The 15,849-nt window shown below is 44.8% G+C and overlaps 2 protein-coding genes across 3 annotated transcripts; one reads left to right on the top strand and one right to left on the bottom strand.

Annotated features, from left to right (window-relative positions):
* Positions 1 to 201: 201 nt before the first annotated feature.
* On the bottom strand, positions 202 to 5,263 carry LOC121180520 (myelin and lymphocyte protein-like). The gene is made up of 4 exons (XM_041036004.1): positions 5,066 to 5,263; positions 3,183 to 3,350; positions 2,463 to 2,588; positions 202 to 1,861 (listed from the first exon to the last, which is right to left on the bottom strand). The coding sequence occupies exons 1-4, from the start codon at positions 5,153 to 5,155 to the stop codon at positions 1,787 to 1,789; spliced, it is 459 nt and encodes a 152-aa protein (XP_040891938.1). The 5' UTR covers positions 5,156 to 5,263; the 3' UTR covers positions 202 to 1,786.
* A 4,968-nt stretch (positions 5,264 to 10,231) lies between these two features.
* Positions 10,232 to 14,289, top strand: pgap4 (post-GPI attachment to proteins GalNAc transferase 4). 2 transcript variants are annotated; one of them, XM_041037069.1, is made up of 2 exons: positions 10,232 to 10,290; positions 11,202 to 14,289. In XM_041037069.1, the coding sequence occupies exon 2, from the start codon at positions 11,438 to 11,440 to the stop codon at positions 12,632 to 12,634; it is 1,197 nt and encodes a 398-aa protein (XP_040893003.1). In that variant the 5' UTR covers positions 10,232 to 10,290; positions 11,202 to 11,437; the 3' UTR covers positions 12,635 to 14,289. The 2 variants fall into 2 exon arrangements, with proteins under 2 accessions (XP_040893003.1, XP_040893002.1); XM_041037068.1 differs by lacking the exon at positions 10,232 to 10,290 and adding an exon at positions 10,303 to 10,588.
* Positions 14,290 to 15,849: the final 1,560 nt, after the last annotated feature.

Genomic DNA, 15,849 nt, shown 5'->3' with positions numbered 1-15,849 from the left:
CTGCTCCTGAGACAGTGATGGAGCCGTTTCAGTCTCAGAGTCCGCAGAGTGTTCGCACACACCCACAGAATTCATTACAGCCTGTTCAAAAGCTTAAAATAACCAAACTCATCTTAATAAAAAAACAAACCAGCTGGGAACCAGCTGTTTTCCGGCTGGTTCCCAGTGTCCTGCCACACCATCTGTTCGTGTTAACACACGTGTTTCAAACACATTTATTCGTTTTCCATTAATTCAGCAGTTTCAAAAATTTACAAAAACAAAGCTGTCAGTTATAAAGCGTTACGTTACAAAAATATCATCATTTACATCCTGGTTCAGTTTCCTGTTCTGATCTGCATCAAATGGTTTTGATCTGTTTGAGCTTATAAAAATATAAAAGCAGCCACATCAGATTTCTTTAATCAGCTGAGAGTAAAACAAGAATCCCAAACTAAACTGTCGCGTTAAAGGAGAAACACGGGGAGAGGTTCACCAGGAGCTCAGAGGAGGCAGAGGAGAGCAGAGGGAACAAACATCCTACAGACCGCGAAGCAGCGACGTGTGAGGCTGGACAGAATAATAGAAACACCCAGAAAGAACCTGCTGCAGTAAAAACAACAGTTGGATGAAGCTCATGATATTTAGTTTCCTGTGGTTTAAGCTGCTAACAGGCAGAATCTGGACAAACATGCTGAGCTAGTGGACGTCTTTAAGGCGGAAGGCCCATTTCAGACTGATGTATGTTATAATCATACAGTCTAATCATCAGTGCATTAATGTTTATGTCACTTTAATGATGCAGGCGGTGAAGGTGGAGCTGATAAACTGCAGCTTAGCTTCAGAGTTTCAGGCTCAGGTGTAACCCGACCCTAAACCCTGATCCTGGGGTCGGATCCTGGCTCGTGCTCCTCACCGTGGGTTTTATTTACAGGCGACACATCAGGCAGCAACAGACAGCAGCCGTACTCAGGTGCACTCCACCACATCTCAGAGGGAAATAATGTACGTCTTTACTGCACTACATTTACCTGACTGTGTTAGTTACTAGTTAGTTTTCAGATTAAGTTTTTACATTGAAAAACATCCAAACTAACGGTTTATAAAGTGGTTAAAAGCAGCTCCACCTGGAGCAGCTGCAACAGTAAAATGCTGCTGACGAGTCCGTTCATAATAATGTCATTGATTCTAATATTATTCATTAATGCTAAATGACGGCTTTTACTTTAAGTGCAGTTTTCTTTTCTTGAGTTGGGATTTTAATGTGGGACGTCTGCTTGTAATGGATTTTATTTTTTTGTACTTTTATTCCAGCAGTACTTCTTAAACTGCTCAAACTACAATATAAATAGATTTAATAATCGTCTACATAATGTTAAAGTCTTTACTCCACACACTTGTTTATGAGCTTCAACAAACTGGATTTTACTGTTACTCTGTCCACGGTCTCTTGTCCTGTCCATCGCGCCCATGTCCATGATGTTCAGAGCGTCAGCAGAAGCAGCTGCAGTGTGTAATGGAAGCGGAGACACTGAGGTCTGAAGGGTTGAAGTCTGCCGTGGGGACGTTAGCTGAGGAGCTGAAGCAGCTCTGTGACACAAACCATCAGGGTCGGCCGGTCGGCGGTGAAGCCTCCGCTGTCGTTCATCACTTCATCCAGAGGAAAATCAAAAGCCGCAGCTGGACGGGCTCCATCGCCGGCAGCCCTCCCTTCACGCCAGCGCCTCACAGAGTTATGTACAAGCTTTACGAATAAGAATCAGTTCTGTTCTGCTGCTGTTCACGAGGCTCTACTGGGAGGAAACCTCTAGAAAGATTTCCATCGGATGGCCGACAGGATGGTGTGGACGAAGTACAGCAGTGTCGCCACGTACGAGAAGACCTGAGGAGACACAGAGGACGTCAGTGGAAAATGTGGATGGATGACGGTGCCTGAGAAAAGGTCAGGAGGTCCCCAAAATCATCAGGGTTCATCCTCTGAGGGACAGGAGTATCTACAACACAGCCCATAGTAATCTGGCCTGTAGAGTGACGGCACCATTCCAGTGTTTAAACCCACGAATCATGAATCATGACTCCACTTCCCTCACGGCGAGCGTGGCTGCATGTGACAGTCAGGATTTAGGTTTTTCAGCTGCAGTTTTTCAAACCACAGCAGCTCCTGCAGGACGTCACTTAGAGAGATGGCACGCAACCAAGGCACACAAACTGACAACAGAAATACACAAAACAAACAAACACACAACGACCACAAAGAGACGCGTCAGAGACGACCTGGTTTTTGCGCAGATGAAACAAATGAGGAGTAACATGTTACTGAGGGATTCAGAGGTGCTGGGATCTGAGACCAGCTGAGTCCTGTCTTTATGCTAACCTGAGTTAATGTCGCTTCACATTTACTGTACACATGTGTACACGTGGTGTCAACGCCCCCAACCCCCCCCCCCCCCCCCCCCGGTTCAACAGGAAACAGCCGGACTCACCACTGCAGAGATGTCCAGCTGGTAGTTCTGGAACGGTTTGTCATTTCTTATGTCCAGGGTCACCTTGGCCAAAGACACTGAAGCACTGAGGTAGAAGAAGGCGGCGATGCCATGATACACAAAGTCCTGGCAGAGGAGGAAGAAGGAGGAGAAGGAGGAGGAGGAGAAGGAGAAGAAGAAGAACGGGAAACAGAACGTTTTATCCACAGATTTGTTTGGAGATCAGTTTTTAAATCAGTTCTCTCTCAGCTTTCTCTCTTTCACCTGATAAACTGTCCACAGTTAACGATAGATCTTTTTGATAGAAGCTGAAATGAAACTGAACTGTACGACTGCTCAAACTCAGGACAGTGAACCAAACTTCAAACTGTCCCCTGTCCGTCCAGAATCCGATCAAGTTTGCTTTTATTTCAGCTGCTCTGCCTGTGAGTCGAGCTGCTGGGTCCAAACCTCGCTTTGCTAAAACTTTACAGAGCTGAACTGAAACCAGTGACGACCTGGAAGAACACAAGTACGGTAATTTTTTTGAGGTACTTGTATTGTACTTGAGTATTGAAGTATTTCTACTTTTACCTCAGTAAAAGATCTGAACTCTTCTACAGGAAATCAGTTTCCAAACTGACAGAGGATCAGGATCAGCAGGAATGAAGGGAACAGGATTTTGACTAAAACCGTAATAAGCTGAGGTTTGTTGTGTTTCTGAATGTGTGCAGGACTCACTGCTGCAGCCCAGGTGCCTTTGTTGGAATGCCCCCCGCAGGCGAACACCACCATCCAGATGAAGGTCATGACGAAGCAGAAGACGGAGACGAACATGACCCAGCCCTGAGGGTTCTGAGGCACCACCAGCGTGCAGGCCACCAGGATCCACACCAGACCACCGAAGATCTGCAGGGACACCGGAGACAGGTGAAAGGAGAGCCCGACCCCGGCACATCAGACGAGTGATGTTTGGCTATTTTTAAAAACACTTAGATGATTGTTTGGTTCTCATCACAGCTGCAGACTGTATTTCTGTTGATAGACACTCAGTCAGACGCTCGGTCCATCCATCACATGTGTTTTCAGTCTCGTTATCTTGGTCTGACACTGATGTGAAGTCTCTTTCAGTCTGACCCTGAACCACTGCTGATGGACACAGCTCCTCCAGCTCTGAACCCTCCGTCCATCCTACATCTGTCTCTGCACCTGCTCAGTAAACACAACACGTAAATCAGACAGACTTGGACTGGCCCTGTCTGAACACGTCCTGGACCTTTCTCTGGATGAACAGGTATTTCAGTATTAAAGTCTGTTAGCGGAGTTGTCTCCATTATTCTGTCCACCCTGTGTTTCCAGTTTGGTCTCACAGAGCAGGGCGTTCCCGCCTTTGTTCACCCTACACCTCTGATGATTGACAGGCTGCATTATTCATGGACTTCCACCCTCCTCCACCTGTTGCCATCCCTGTTAGATTCCACCTGCACCCCCCCCCCCCCCGTGTGTGTGTGCATGCGTGCGTGCATGCATGAGTTAATGTGAATCCACCTGCAGAATTCCTCCTCTGCTCGGTCTGTGCTGACATCTGTTGAGGTGAGAGGCTTAAAAAAAGTTTCCGCCTTTTTGTATCAGCTCGTAGCTTCACTCTGATCTCTCGTCCCTCATGCAGGTTCATTCTAGGAATAATATCTGCTCCGTCTCAACGCCTGGACGCTCTGACCTCTGACCTCCTAACATGCTCACTCAGCATTTATTTTGTAATAATGCAGATGTAGGAAGATTATTCTCGTCCCAACACAGACACTGGTTTTCTGGTTTTTATTTGGCTGAGTGTCGGCATGCTCTCTTGTGTTCCGGCACCACACCTGAGAGCCGGCTCTGGCCCAGATTTTGCTGCCACATGTGGATCTTGGTTTGAGCTGAGGATCAGTTCCTGTTACCAGCCCCTGGGCCAGGATCAGGCCAGAGCTGGGACATCATCCATCCTGAGTCCAGCAACCAGGTGCTGGATCTACGTCGCCATCAGACCATGTAGACCTTTTGTCTTCATGGGAAATTTTTCTTGTGTATTCTACAGCAGTGATGCTTCAGTTTAAAAAAAAAAAACTGGGATAAAATTACAGTTTTGGGATTTAGATGAAATGATTCTGGATAAGTTAAGGCTCCTTACGTCGCTCACTTGTTACATTTCTGCATCATAGATGGAAAAACTATTTGCTGTTTGTTGGTGGATCGTGGCACACTTCAGTAACACAGTAATATGCAGCAGGAATTAAGAACATCATGCACAGCTGAAAATATCTGGCATCACAGGTCACTCCAGGTCATTTTCTCTCTTAAAATCGGTTAAACCAAGAAAATTATTATGTTAAATCGAGTTAATTTGCATTTATAAAATATGTGACTTGTCAATGTTTTTTTTTGTTTTGATAAATGAACAAATGTTCATTCATCCATCAGTTTCTCTTTGTCCTGATGTTGCTCAACAGTTTTTCTTTACTGATGAAAACAGGTTGAACTAGATGTTTTAATCCGTGCGTAAAAGCCGCGCACATCTGAACACAGACACATCTCAGAGAAAAGTTCTTCTCTCGTATAAAACCTCCGCAGCTGCTCTTTCTTACCAGCTCTGGCAGGTAGAGGATGTCCGGGATGGTCGTACATATTCCGACCCCGCTGGGGAGGTTCCCCATGGTGGCAGTGTTGGAGGCCATGCTGTTAGTGGAGCTGCTGCTGGTCCTACTGATGCTGCTGCTGCTGCTCAGACTGAAGCGGAACTCAGCGCTGCTGCGGCTTAAACCAGGAGGAGCCGACTGGAAAAACCGGAATCCCCATCAGCCGGACGGAGACACGCCCGGCGGCCCGCACGCACCAGAGGCTGCTGGTCGGCTGAGCTAAGTCCGAGGTCCCGAGGTTCAGTGTGAGACAGACACTTATCAGTGTTGGACGTGACTCATTTATCACCATGACGACCTGCAGCAGCTCTGCTTCCATCAGCAACAACATCAACAACAACAACAACAACAACAACAGACTCACCAGTAGCAGTGATCACACTGTGATCATCTTTCAGTGGTGGATTTATCTTTTACTTTAGTTTTGTTTCTATTTTTCTTGTAGATTTGATCAGGAAACGTTCAAACAAACTTTATTATTATTATTATTATTATTATTATTATTATTATTATTATTATTATTATTGTTATTATTATTATTATTATTATTATTATTATTAGTTGGAGCAGTGGTGCTAAAAGTAACTGTGGTAGTATTAATTTATTTATACAGCACATTTGGGAAAACTATGATACAGACCATTTATAGTGTAATTTCATTGTATGAATCAGGTTCTTGTAAAATACTGACTCGTTCCTGCTGGTACCTAAATGTGTGGACGGTGGAAGAGAACAGCGCCATGGTACGGTGGCCCTGAGGGTCACTTCTTGTTTGTGGTTGGACCGAACCCAGGTCAGCTCAGAGTTCATTCATGGCCATGAACCCACGGCCACGACGACATGGGTCAGTCCAATGTTTTTTACCTTAACGTCCTCTGATGTGATTTCTTAGTTAGGACAGATATAACCAGCTTTCATGGAACAAATGAAGCTTCCATTAAAATCTGAAAGTGTGCGTTTCTATTTTTCCTGTGAGCTCAGTTCAGTTTGTGTCCCTGCAGCCGTTCACACCTCACACTGTAAACAACAGAGCCATGGAAACAACAGGCATCTCATTTGGCAACGCGGGGCTGGTGAGCAGGCGAGCTGTCGGACAAACACCTCGGATAATCGTCGGGCTGGATCTGGTTTCCCTCTGCTGTCACCCTATCCTGCTGCCTGGAAAACCCACTCCTGGTGGAGACAACACGCTGTAGACGTGTGTCAGAGAGGATGAGGACTCCAGAGACAAAGCATTGTCCAAAAACTCCTCCGCTGTTTCTCCAAACTACAAATCCTCTGGAATACAACCGATGAGGCAAAACCTTTCAGATGTTCTCTTAGCTGTTTAACACACTGAGAGTCAACAAACAGACTCATGATTTATTTAAACATCTTACTGCTTGTAACACAATACAAAAAAAAAAAAAAACAACTTCTGCTATAAACCTAAGTTTTGCAATCTTCTCCCACCGAAGTGGCTGATTCGTTTCACATGACAGATTCAGTCTGTGCATCATTTTAAAGCAGAATGAACTCTTTTTCTTTGCGTCTTGGCACAACATGTGATCGACCAGCTGCTGCGTCCACATCCAGCAGACACAGAGCTTCATCCCACTGAAGTGATGTTTTGCGTCCACCTGAGTCCAAGGTTGACTTTCCTTCTAGCTCTGCTTTGGTCTCCACCAGTGCTCCACTTTCACAGCTGATAGGACCAAATAAACACACTTTTTAAAACATGTATCAGTGCCCTGTGGCTTCACGGGCTCAGCTTCCAGAGGCATTAAAACACACAATCTGAAAGAGGAGAAACAAGATTTCCCTCCTGGTCCGGGGCTATCCAGCTTCCCCCAAACACCTGTAAACTGCTGCTCCACGTTTCAGTTTCTACCAAGTTGTGCAACTTGAGCTGCAGGAAAATTCCTTCTTTCCCTCTGCTCTATTGTCCTGCTGATAGTGTTATTAGGTAATGGGCCGTCTGCCGGGGAGACACTGTGTTATCTAATCTTCAGCTCAATCAGCCGAGCCTGAGCTCAGCACTGAATACTTCATGATAAGATGATGAATGCGATGGTGCTGCATCGATACCCCAGACTGATCGTTACAGTATGATGATGATGACATTTTCAGATCAGCATGGATGTAACTTACAGTCATGTAGACCAACATCTGGATTAGTAACAGAGCTAAAATATATAATAATACAAATGTTCTTCCTGAAGGTGGTGCTAGTCAAAAAAAATCGTGATTTATTCAAATCTAAAGGGTTCATCCTCTGAGGAGCAGTAATGCGATCGAGACATTTCATCGAGCTGTAGAGATTTTTTGAGTTATTCAGCAAAAGCAAAGTAAACAAACAACATGGCATGTTATACAATAACACAATAAACAATAATCACGATATTGAACACTCACATGAACAAGTAAAAACACGAAGACCACAAATTATAGATCGTAATGAGTTATTGAAGGTAGATGAAGGGATGAAGGTGCAGAGCTTTAGTGTTTTTTGTAACTCATTCCAGTCACTAGGGGGCAGCATATGGAATGAGGAACGACCGAAGGAAGTGCGGACTTCTGGATTGATCAAGGTGATGAAGTTACTCGAGCGTAGGTTGCGGGTGTTCTTGGAAATGTTGATTAGTGAGTGATGGCATGGAGGGGCTTTGACAATGATGGTTTTGTAGATGAACTGATACCAATGCAACAACCTGCGGGAGTGGAGTGATGGCCAGTTAATGAGTGAGTACAGATTACAGTGATGAGTGTCACCGGTGACAAAGCGGATTGCAGTATGATAGATGAGTTTATTGAGAAGATTTTTGGAGGTGGATCTATAGATTATATCACTGTAATCAAGAATAGGGAGGATTGTCATTTTGACCAGGGTGTGCTTTGCTGAGTGAGTGAAGGATGATTTAATGTGGTAAAGGAAGCCGATTCTTGATTTGACATTAGAGAGCAATGTGAATGTGAATGTCAAAGAAAAGTGAACTGTCAAGCCAGATACCTAAAAACTAAGAACTGACCAATTGTAATGCTGTTAAGGTGACAGGGGGTCTGGGGTAAATGACGGTTGAAGATCATGAGTTTGGTTTTGTTTGTGTTTAAAAGAAGGTGAAGGTTGAGTCAAACACACACACCACACAGTATTCTTTTTTATCGATGGCACATATGAAGTCATTGAACACTTACAGTGTTGCAGAGATTCACCCATGGGATGAGCTTTTTGCTTCTCCTGGTATTTCCTGACATTTTCCCAAGTAAAATTTTTGGCCTAAAATTTCCACAAAGTAAAATATCACATCTGGCCTCGTCACTGTTAATGAACAGGTTCATAAAAAGTGGCGAGATGTTCCAGTGGACCTTCTGTTTCACAGCTGGTATATGTTCTCCGCCATTTCTTGGTCAAGTAAGTTCATGTATTCAGGGTGAGGAGCTGACGAGAATGCAGCTCAACAGGTTTTTATTTTCATTACACCTAAAACACTGACCCTCATATCAGGGTTTCCACAAACACACTGCTGTCTAGGGAAAGAGTGTTAACTCCCGGTGGCACTGAGAAGCTGAAGTGTTCATCATTCATAGAGATGTTCTTTTAAAAAAGCCATAAACTCCATGAGGCCTTTCCTATAATAGAAACATTAATATATTTGGAGACATTAAAAACCAACACAGTGTTTATTCAGGATGATAGAACATGAATATGTCACTGAGTCTTCTGTTGTGTTGTTCTCCTGTGGTAGAAAAGTTGGTTGAGTATAAAACTGAGAATAAAACCTTAACTCTTCCTCTTCTTCCTCCTCAGCCATCAGCTTCATTATTTCCACCTGAGCGTCTGTGCTGTCAGAGGCTGTGAAAACCAGCTGTTAGATCTGAGATTCCTGATAACTGAAGCATGTTTTATGTGTTAGTGCCGGTGTTAGCGTCACTCTGACGTCAGACCAACATTCAGCTCAGAGATGAGACGTCTGATACAGATAAACTCCACAGTTAGTCACTATAACTCAGCCTCTGCTCTACTGGGATCCAGAAAGCAAGCGTATATTTATACGCACTCACTGTGCACTTTATTAGGAACACCTGTACACCTGCTCAGTCATGCACTTACCCAGTCGGCCGATCATGAGACATAAAGTCCTGCAGATACAGATCAGGAGCTTCCGTTAATGTTCACATCAAACATCACAATGCGGAACAAATGTGATCTCTGTGACTTTGACTGTGATATGATGTGAACAACATGTCCAACCTTCAGGTGGATGGACTACATCAGCCGAGACCACGTCAGATTCCAGTCCTGTCAGCCAAGACCAGAGATCTGAGGCTCACAGACCTGGACCAGTGAAGACTGGAAAATCCATGGAGCCAGCCTGCCTTGTGTCTGGAGCTCAGGCTGGTGTGTCTGAGTATTGTCTCTGACCATGTTCATCCCTTCATGGCCACAGTTCACCATCTTCTAACGGCTCCTTCCAGCAGGATACTGGTCCATGTCACAAAGCTAAAGTCGTCTCAAACTGGTTTCACGAACAGGACAGTGAGTTCAGTGAACTTCAGCGGCCTCCCCCGGTCCCCAGACCCGAATCCAGTAGAACACCTTTGGGATGTGGTAGAACGCGAGACTGGCAACTTAAAGGTGCAGCTGACAAATCTGCAGGCATGTAGTGATGCAATCAAGTAGTTCTTACTGTAATGTATAATTTCCCCAAACGTAGCTGGTGTGAGTGAATATTTGTCTTAGCAGAGCCTCGGGGACTCTGTCAGAGGCGGCCTGACACGCGGTGGATCAGACTTATGAAGTAACATAAATCAGAAATACTAAAGTACAAGTACCTCAGAACTGTTCTTCAATATGATACTTGTACTACCTTCCACAATGAGCCCTAGGTTCTTTGTTCTACTGCTCCTCTCATTACTACGTCCCTGACCAATCTATTAGCAGTAGTAGTAGTAGTAGTAGTAGTAGTAGTAGTAGTAGTAGTAGCGTAAACTAAGCATGTCTAACCCTGTAACCCTGTGTACTGGTGCTGCAGCGTCACCTGCAGCTCAGCAGCAGAACACATTTCCCCTGCGCCTGTAGTCCCAGTATTACGGCGTTCCAGCTGCGGCTCTATTACCGTACGTGTTCGGGTGGCGGGGGTGTGATGTTTGGTCATGGCCGCTTCCAGAAAACAGCAGTTGCTCCACAGCTCTGAGTGAGTCCAGTTTCTCTCTCTGAAACACGGAAGTGTTTCCTCAGATCGTCCGTTGGCCTGTTAGCACAGTCGAGCCCGCCCAGGTGTGGTTCGTGTGGGCTGAGGCGGGCGGTACCGACGGTACCGACGGGGTTGAAACCAAACGGACCGGGTTTCTAACAGGACTCTGTGCGCTGCTCTCACTTTCGCTGTCTGTTGGTCCAAACCGCTCCGCAGCAGAATGGACTTTATGTCTTCACAGTGGTGATAAATGGCTGAGATCGGGTGGACAGGACGAGCACAGCGGCTTCAGGAGGCTGTATGCACTGTTACAGTAATGTGTTGTTCAGTCTGTGACTCACGGCGGGAGATCGTGTAGTTTGCCCGCAGGAAGCTTCCTGTACCTGGACAAATATGGCTGAAATCAGCAGAATGTAATGATTCTCCACAGACGTAAACCTATAACAATATATTTTTTATTAATGCATGGTCACATGTCAAGTTATCTAACGTGTGTGTGTCATCCTGAAGGATAGTGTGCACAACACTCACATGCACATACGGCTGATGAAAGAGTTGTTGGTGTGGATGAAATCATGAACCATGAAGATTTTTACTTCAGGAAATATTTACATCATACAACAAATATTTACAGTATATGTTTTTACATGTGTCACTGACTATACAAAAAGTTTTTTTTACACTTAGGTAAGAGGAATCAAACCAAACCAAAGCTTTCACCTCATTTTCAGATCCATGAAATGGATCCAAAACACCAGCCTGAGTAAATGAGACTTGCTTGTCCATTGGTTGGTTTGAAAACATGATTGACAGCCTGTCCCTGTGGTTTTGCGTGTTTCATACAGGTTGACACCAGGTGAGAACACGAACTGAAAAAAATAAATAAACCGTCCTCTCGTCTCTTTCTGCAGACACCGGATCCGACACAGACCAGGACCGAGCTGAAACTCGCACCTCTCACAGGAAGAAGTGCCTTTTTCCACAGAGCTATCGGCTCACAGTGCCTTTGTCAGGTTTCACTGCTGTGGGTTGTCTGAAGCAAACGGCATGCTGGGACGCTGTAAATGTTGACCCAAACCCTCCGGAGCAGAACTCCTCTGTCTGACTCGGTTTAGCTGCTGTGTGGCTCCAGCCGGCTGTTTCACCAATGCCTCGATGGAAAGCGTTCTTCAGTCAGTACCTGCGATGGTCCAGCACTGTCACTCAAGCCCTTGTCCTGTCCGTCATCACGTTCTGCGTCATTCTTCCTCTGTGCTGCCATCAGCTGCTTTACTCTTACTTTTTCATCAAGTCCATGTACCTCGACTCCATGAGCGAGGAGGTCCTGCGGGAACGTCTCGACCGAGGTCAGGATGCCCTGCGCTTCTGGCAGAGCGCTTCCGTCACAGCGACGGGGTCTGAGAGATTCAGCGACATCGCCCAGCATCCCGAGCTGCTGGTTACCGTGGTCACGGCGAACCGGAACGAGGGCCGGGACTTTCACTACCTGCTCCAGGTGATGCGGCAGCTGAGTGGCATTGTGGGAGGCTGCGGGGACCGGCGGTGTGCCGAGGTGCTGGTCTGCGATGTGGAAAGCGGTCCCCAGGAAAACCACGACGCCAAACTGCTGGAGGCCCACTTCAGGGTGATCCGACGTTCCCCTCAGGAGCAGCAGGTGAACCGGGAGCGAATCAACACCTTCGAGAGGGAGAAGAGGGATTACGTCTTTTGTCTCCACAAGGGCTGGGAGCTGGTGAAGCCCAGAAACGTGGTTGTCCTGGAGGATGATGCTTTGCCGAGGGAAGACTTTTTCTCAGTTGTGAAAGACCTTCTGTCACGTCGCTTTGCCCTCCAGACTCTTTATGTCAAGCTGTATCACCCTGAAAGGCTGCAGCGCTACTGGAACCCAGAGCCATACCGCATCCTGGAGTGGGTGGGGCTGGGGCTGGTCGGAGCGACGGCCCTCCTCCTCACCTTTCCTTACTGGAACCCCTGCTCTTTCTCCTTCACGCTCTCGGCCGGCCACCTCCTCTTCTTCACCCTCTACTTCATGGCTGCCGCGGAGCTGCTGGGGCGGCACTACCTTCTGGAGGCACGGAGACTTTCCCCGCAGTTCTACGCCGTCTCCCCGGCCACCGAGTGCTGCACCCCAGCCATGCTGTACCCCGGCAACGCCTCTCTCAGGGTGGCCAAGTATCTGGACGGCTCTTTCTGCGTCAAGGGCAATGCCAAAGACATTGTTCTGTATCACATGGCGAGGACGGTCCCAGGGGAAAGAGCTCACAGCGTGGAGCCCAACCTCATCACCCACATCGGGTCCTACTCCTCAGTCAGGGCCAACCCATCCAGGCCCAAACTCCTCTGAGAGAACCAGGAGCAGCTGGATCACAGTGGATCTAATCTGAGTCTCACTCACTTGGTTCTACTTTTCTACCACTTCACCTTCAGAAGACATCACTCAGTGAGTATTGGTCTGGTGATTTGCAGAACACACATTAACGTGTGGTGGGTTTAGTAAAGGACCCGACTGAATTGAAAAGCTATACAACAACAGAGAGGACAGTCTTTGCCTGGTTTTGGACAAAATGAAACTGTTCCGTTAAACACAGAGCTACGTTTTCAGTTCTGGAGCAGACGTCGTATCATCATGCTGGAGAACTTCTTTAAACGGTTTTGGGATTTTTCACTTTTTCTATTCAGCTGAAGTGTTAAATCCTTCTGAATTTCTGCTGATTCTTCTGCCTGAGTTCATGAAACGGTAAGCATCCATATCAGAGGTTCACTGTGAGTTTGACTTTTTAACAGAATATTTCAGCGTGCCAGTCGATCAGGCCTCCAAACACCACGATCAGTCTCCTGATCAGTTGAAGTGTCAGGTTGTAGAGACTGTTTCTCTTGGCTGCACCTCATTAGGACACAGGAGGATGTGAACACACCCTCTGCAGGACTAACCTGAGGAAGATGGGGTCAAAGTCTTTACAGCCCTGCAGACGCTGCCTGTCTCACTGTCTCAGTGCTGCTGGTAGAGATACAGCGACTAAAGCAGAACCACAGTGACTGCACCTCAGCCAGCTTCCTGTGAACCTTTAAAGGAGCAGTCTGAGATTTTACGTTAATCGGTCGCTCACTGATGCCGAGTTCACTTCATATCCACCTTATTTACGCTTCGTGTCTTCATATTTACGCTTCCAGTCTTTGTGCTAAGCTAAACTTGCGTCTGACGACAGAACTGAGACGTCAGACTGTTTAACTCCAGCCTAGCATCTCACTGACCTCTCTGAACGTGCCTTTAATGTTTCTGACCTTGAACATTAGTTTAATATTAAACATGACTCAGCTGAAGTTGATCTATTGGACGATTTGAGTGCATTTGATTTGTACATACTCGTGCATTAAATTAAACGGATACTGTAAGAATTACAGGAAGCAGCTGCCAAAGTAAAACCATCAGGCCTGTGAGAGTTCTCCAAACTGCCACCAGTGCCATAGAAATTACACTGGAGTTCAAACTGGTTCCTGCCATCAGCTCAGAACCGCCAAATTAAGAGCTGGGTTCTGACAAATCAAATAGAAACCATGTGATAAATGATGAATATTACCTGTTGTTTAAAACACATTTGGCAGAAACTGTAACAGAAGAAACAGCATGTTTTAAAATGAAGTGACTTTAAGCAAAATATTCTGAATCCAGAGGGAAAATGGATGTAAAGAGTTTAAATAACAAAATGACGACATATTCATTGGAGCGTTAATGTGATGTTTCTGGAAGGTTCTACTTCCTGTTGTGTTAAAGACATATCCACATGAAAATGACCTGATGAATCGCGTTTTATTTTATTTACACACGTTTTAAAGGAATAGTTTGACATTTTGGGACATGATTCAGGCTTCCTGTTTCCTGTACCTGAACGTCTAACTCTCAGCGTGACGGAGAAAAAAAACCTCAAACTGTTTCTCAAAGGAAACGTATCAGATATTTGCTCATCGATCAGTTTGATAGCAGCATGTGATGGACAGCTCCGACCTCATGGTTCATATAGAAAGTAATAAATAAATGAATAAATCATAATAATGCTGTTATTGATGTGGAAGGGCAGTTTTGATTAAGCAGCAGAAACTATATTTGTATAATGTATAAACCTATGAAAACATAAAACAGTCTGAATTCAGACTGTTGATTGGTTTCACTACCGATCAACACAAAAACGTTATCATCCAAGTGTGAATTCTATCTTATAAACATGATTAATTATTGATTTCAATTAATGATTTCAAACTTCAACATTAAGTTGCACTTTATAAAAAATATAAACACTATAAGGAAATAAAGTTATTTTATTTTATAAAATGAATGCAGAAATATTAAAGAACAGGATATGAGCATTTGATTAAAAAATATAGTTTATATTATAATTAAATTATTAAGATAAATGAGCTGTACAGTATAAACAGCTCTTGGTATGTAAACAGATATAAATCTGTTTTCTGTTGCTTTGTTCTCAGAAGTTCAGCTTGTTCATATAAGAACTGACAACATGTGTCAGAAAAACCTGTGAATTTCAGGTTTGGTTGCAGTTTTCTGTCGTACAAACATGATTTGATTTAGTGTGTGAATCATTTTCTTTCTTTCATTCACGCGTGATGTTTGACTGTTTTTCTCTTTAATGTTTCAGATGTTCAGATTTAACTGCGTCATTTTGTTTGTTTGTTCACTGCAGAACAAAACACATGTAAACACATTTAAACATGAAAGAGACTGAAGATTTATCCGATGCTGGATTTCATTTCTTTTTCGTTTGACTCTTCTTTTCTTGTATGAGGTGAGCTCTGAACGTGGCTGCTCATCTGATCGGAAGTGTGGCTGAAATTTCAGAATAAAAGCATTGTATTGATTTTAGTCAAATAAAGGCTAAGAATTGGTTTCTGAGAAATGATCCAAATGAAATCTTTTCTCTTGAAGCTGAAGCTGAATTTGACATGTCAACCTGTTTACACTGTGACTCACTGTTTTCTACATTTAAAACACAATAAATCACTGGGTTTGAAGTCGGCTGATTGTAATTATTCTGCCACACGGATCTAAAACCAGTGAGTGAAACTGAGTCAGCAGTGGGAGCAGCTGCAGGAGTGTGTGAAGGTTTGTGTGTTTAGAGAAGCTGCAGAGCAGAAACAGATCAGAGTGCCGGACTGCAGGAGGACCAGCAGGAGGCAGCACACAACCACACAAAGACACACAAATAATCAGGAACATTCAAGATGGAGAGACACCAAGGTTCAGATGTCCTGATGGAACAAATGACAAAGACTTCAACATAGTTTGATATGAAAAGAGTCAGGTCAAAGGTCGTGTTTCCTGCATTGTAAAGGTCACATCTTTTATAAAACACATTCATGAAGGAAATAATGAGACAGTGATGATATGAGATAAAGTATCAGGAGGAGTCTGATGGTCCCAGGTGGATCCTGCAGCAGATGGTCTGGACCCCACAGAGACCTGATATCAGCATCATGGAGTTGGTCTGGGATCACATGAAGAGACAGAGACACTGAGACAGAGACACTGAGACAAACTAAACCCAC

Source organism: Toxotes jaculatrix, chromosome 4 (assembly GCF_017976425.1).
Source record: "Toxotes jaculatrix isolate fToxJac2 chromosome 4, fToxJac2.pri, whole genome shotgun sequence".
Taxonomy (NCBI): Eukaryota; Metazoa; Chordata; class Actinopteri; family Toxotidae; genus Toxotes; species Toxotes jaculatrix.
The sequence above is the reverse complement of the archived record's forward strand: the minus strand, read 5'-3'. Positions and strand labels throughout refer to the sequence as shown.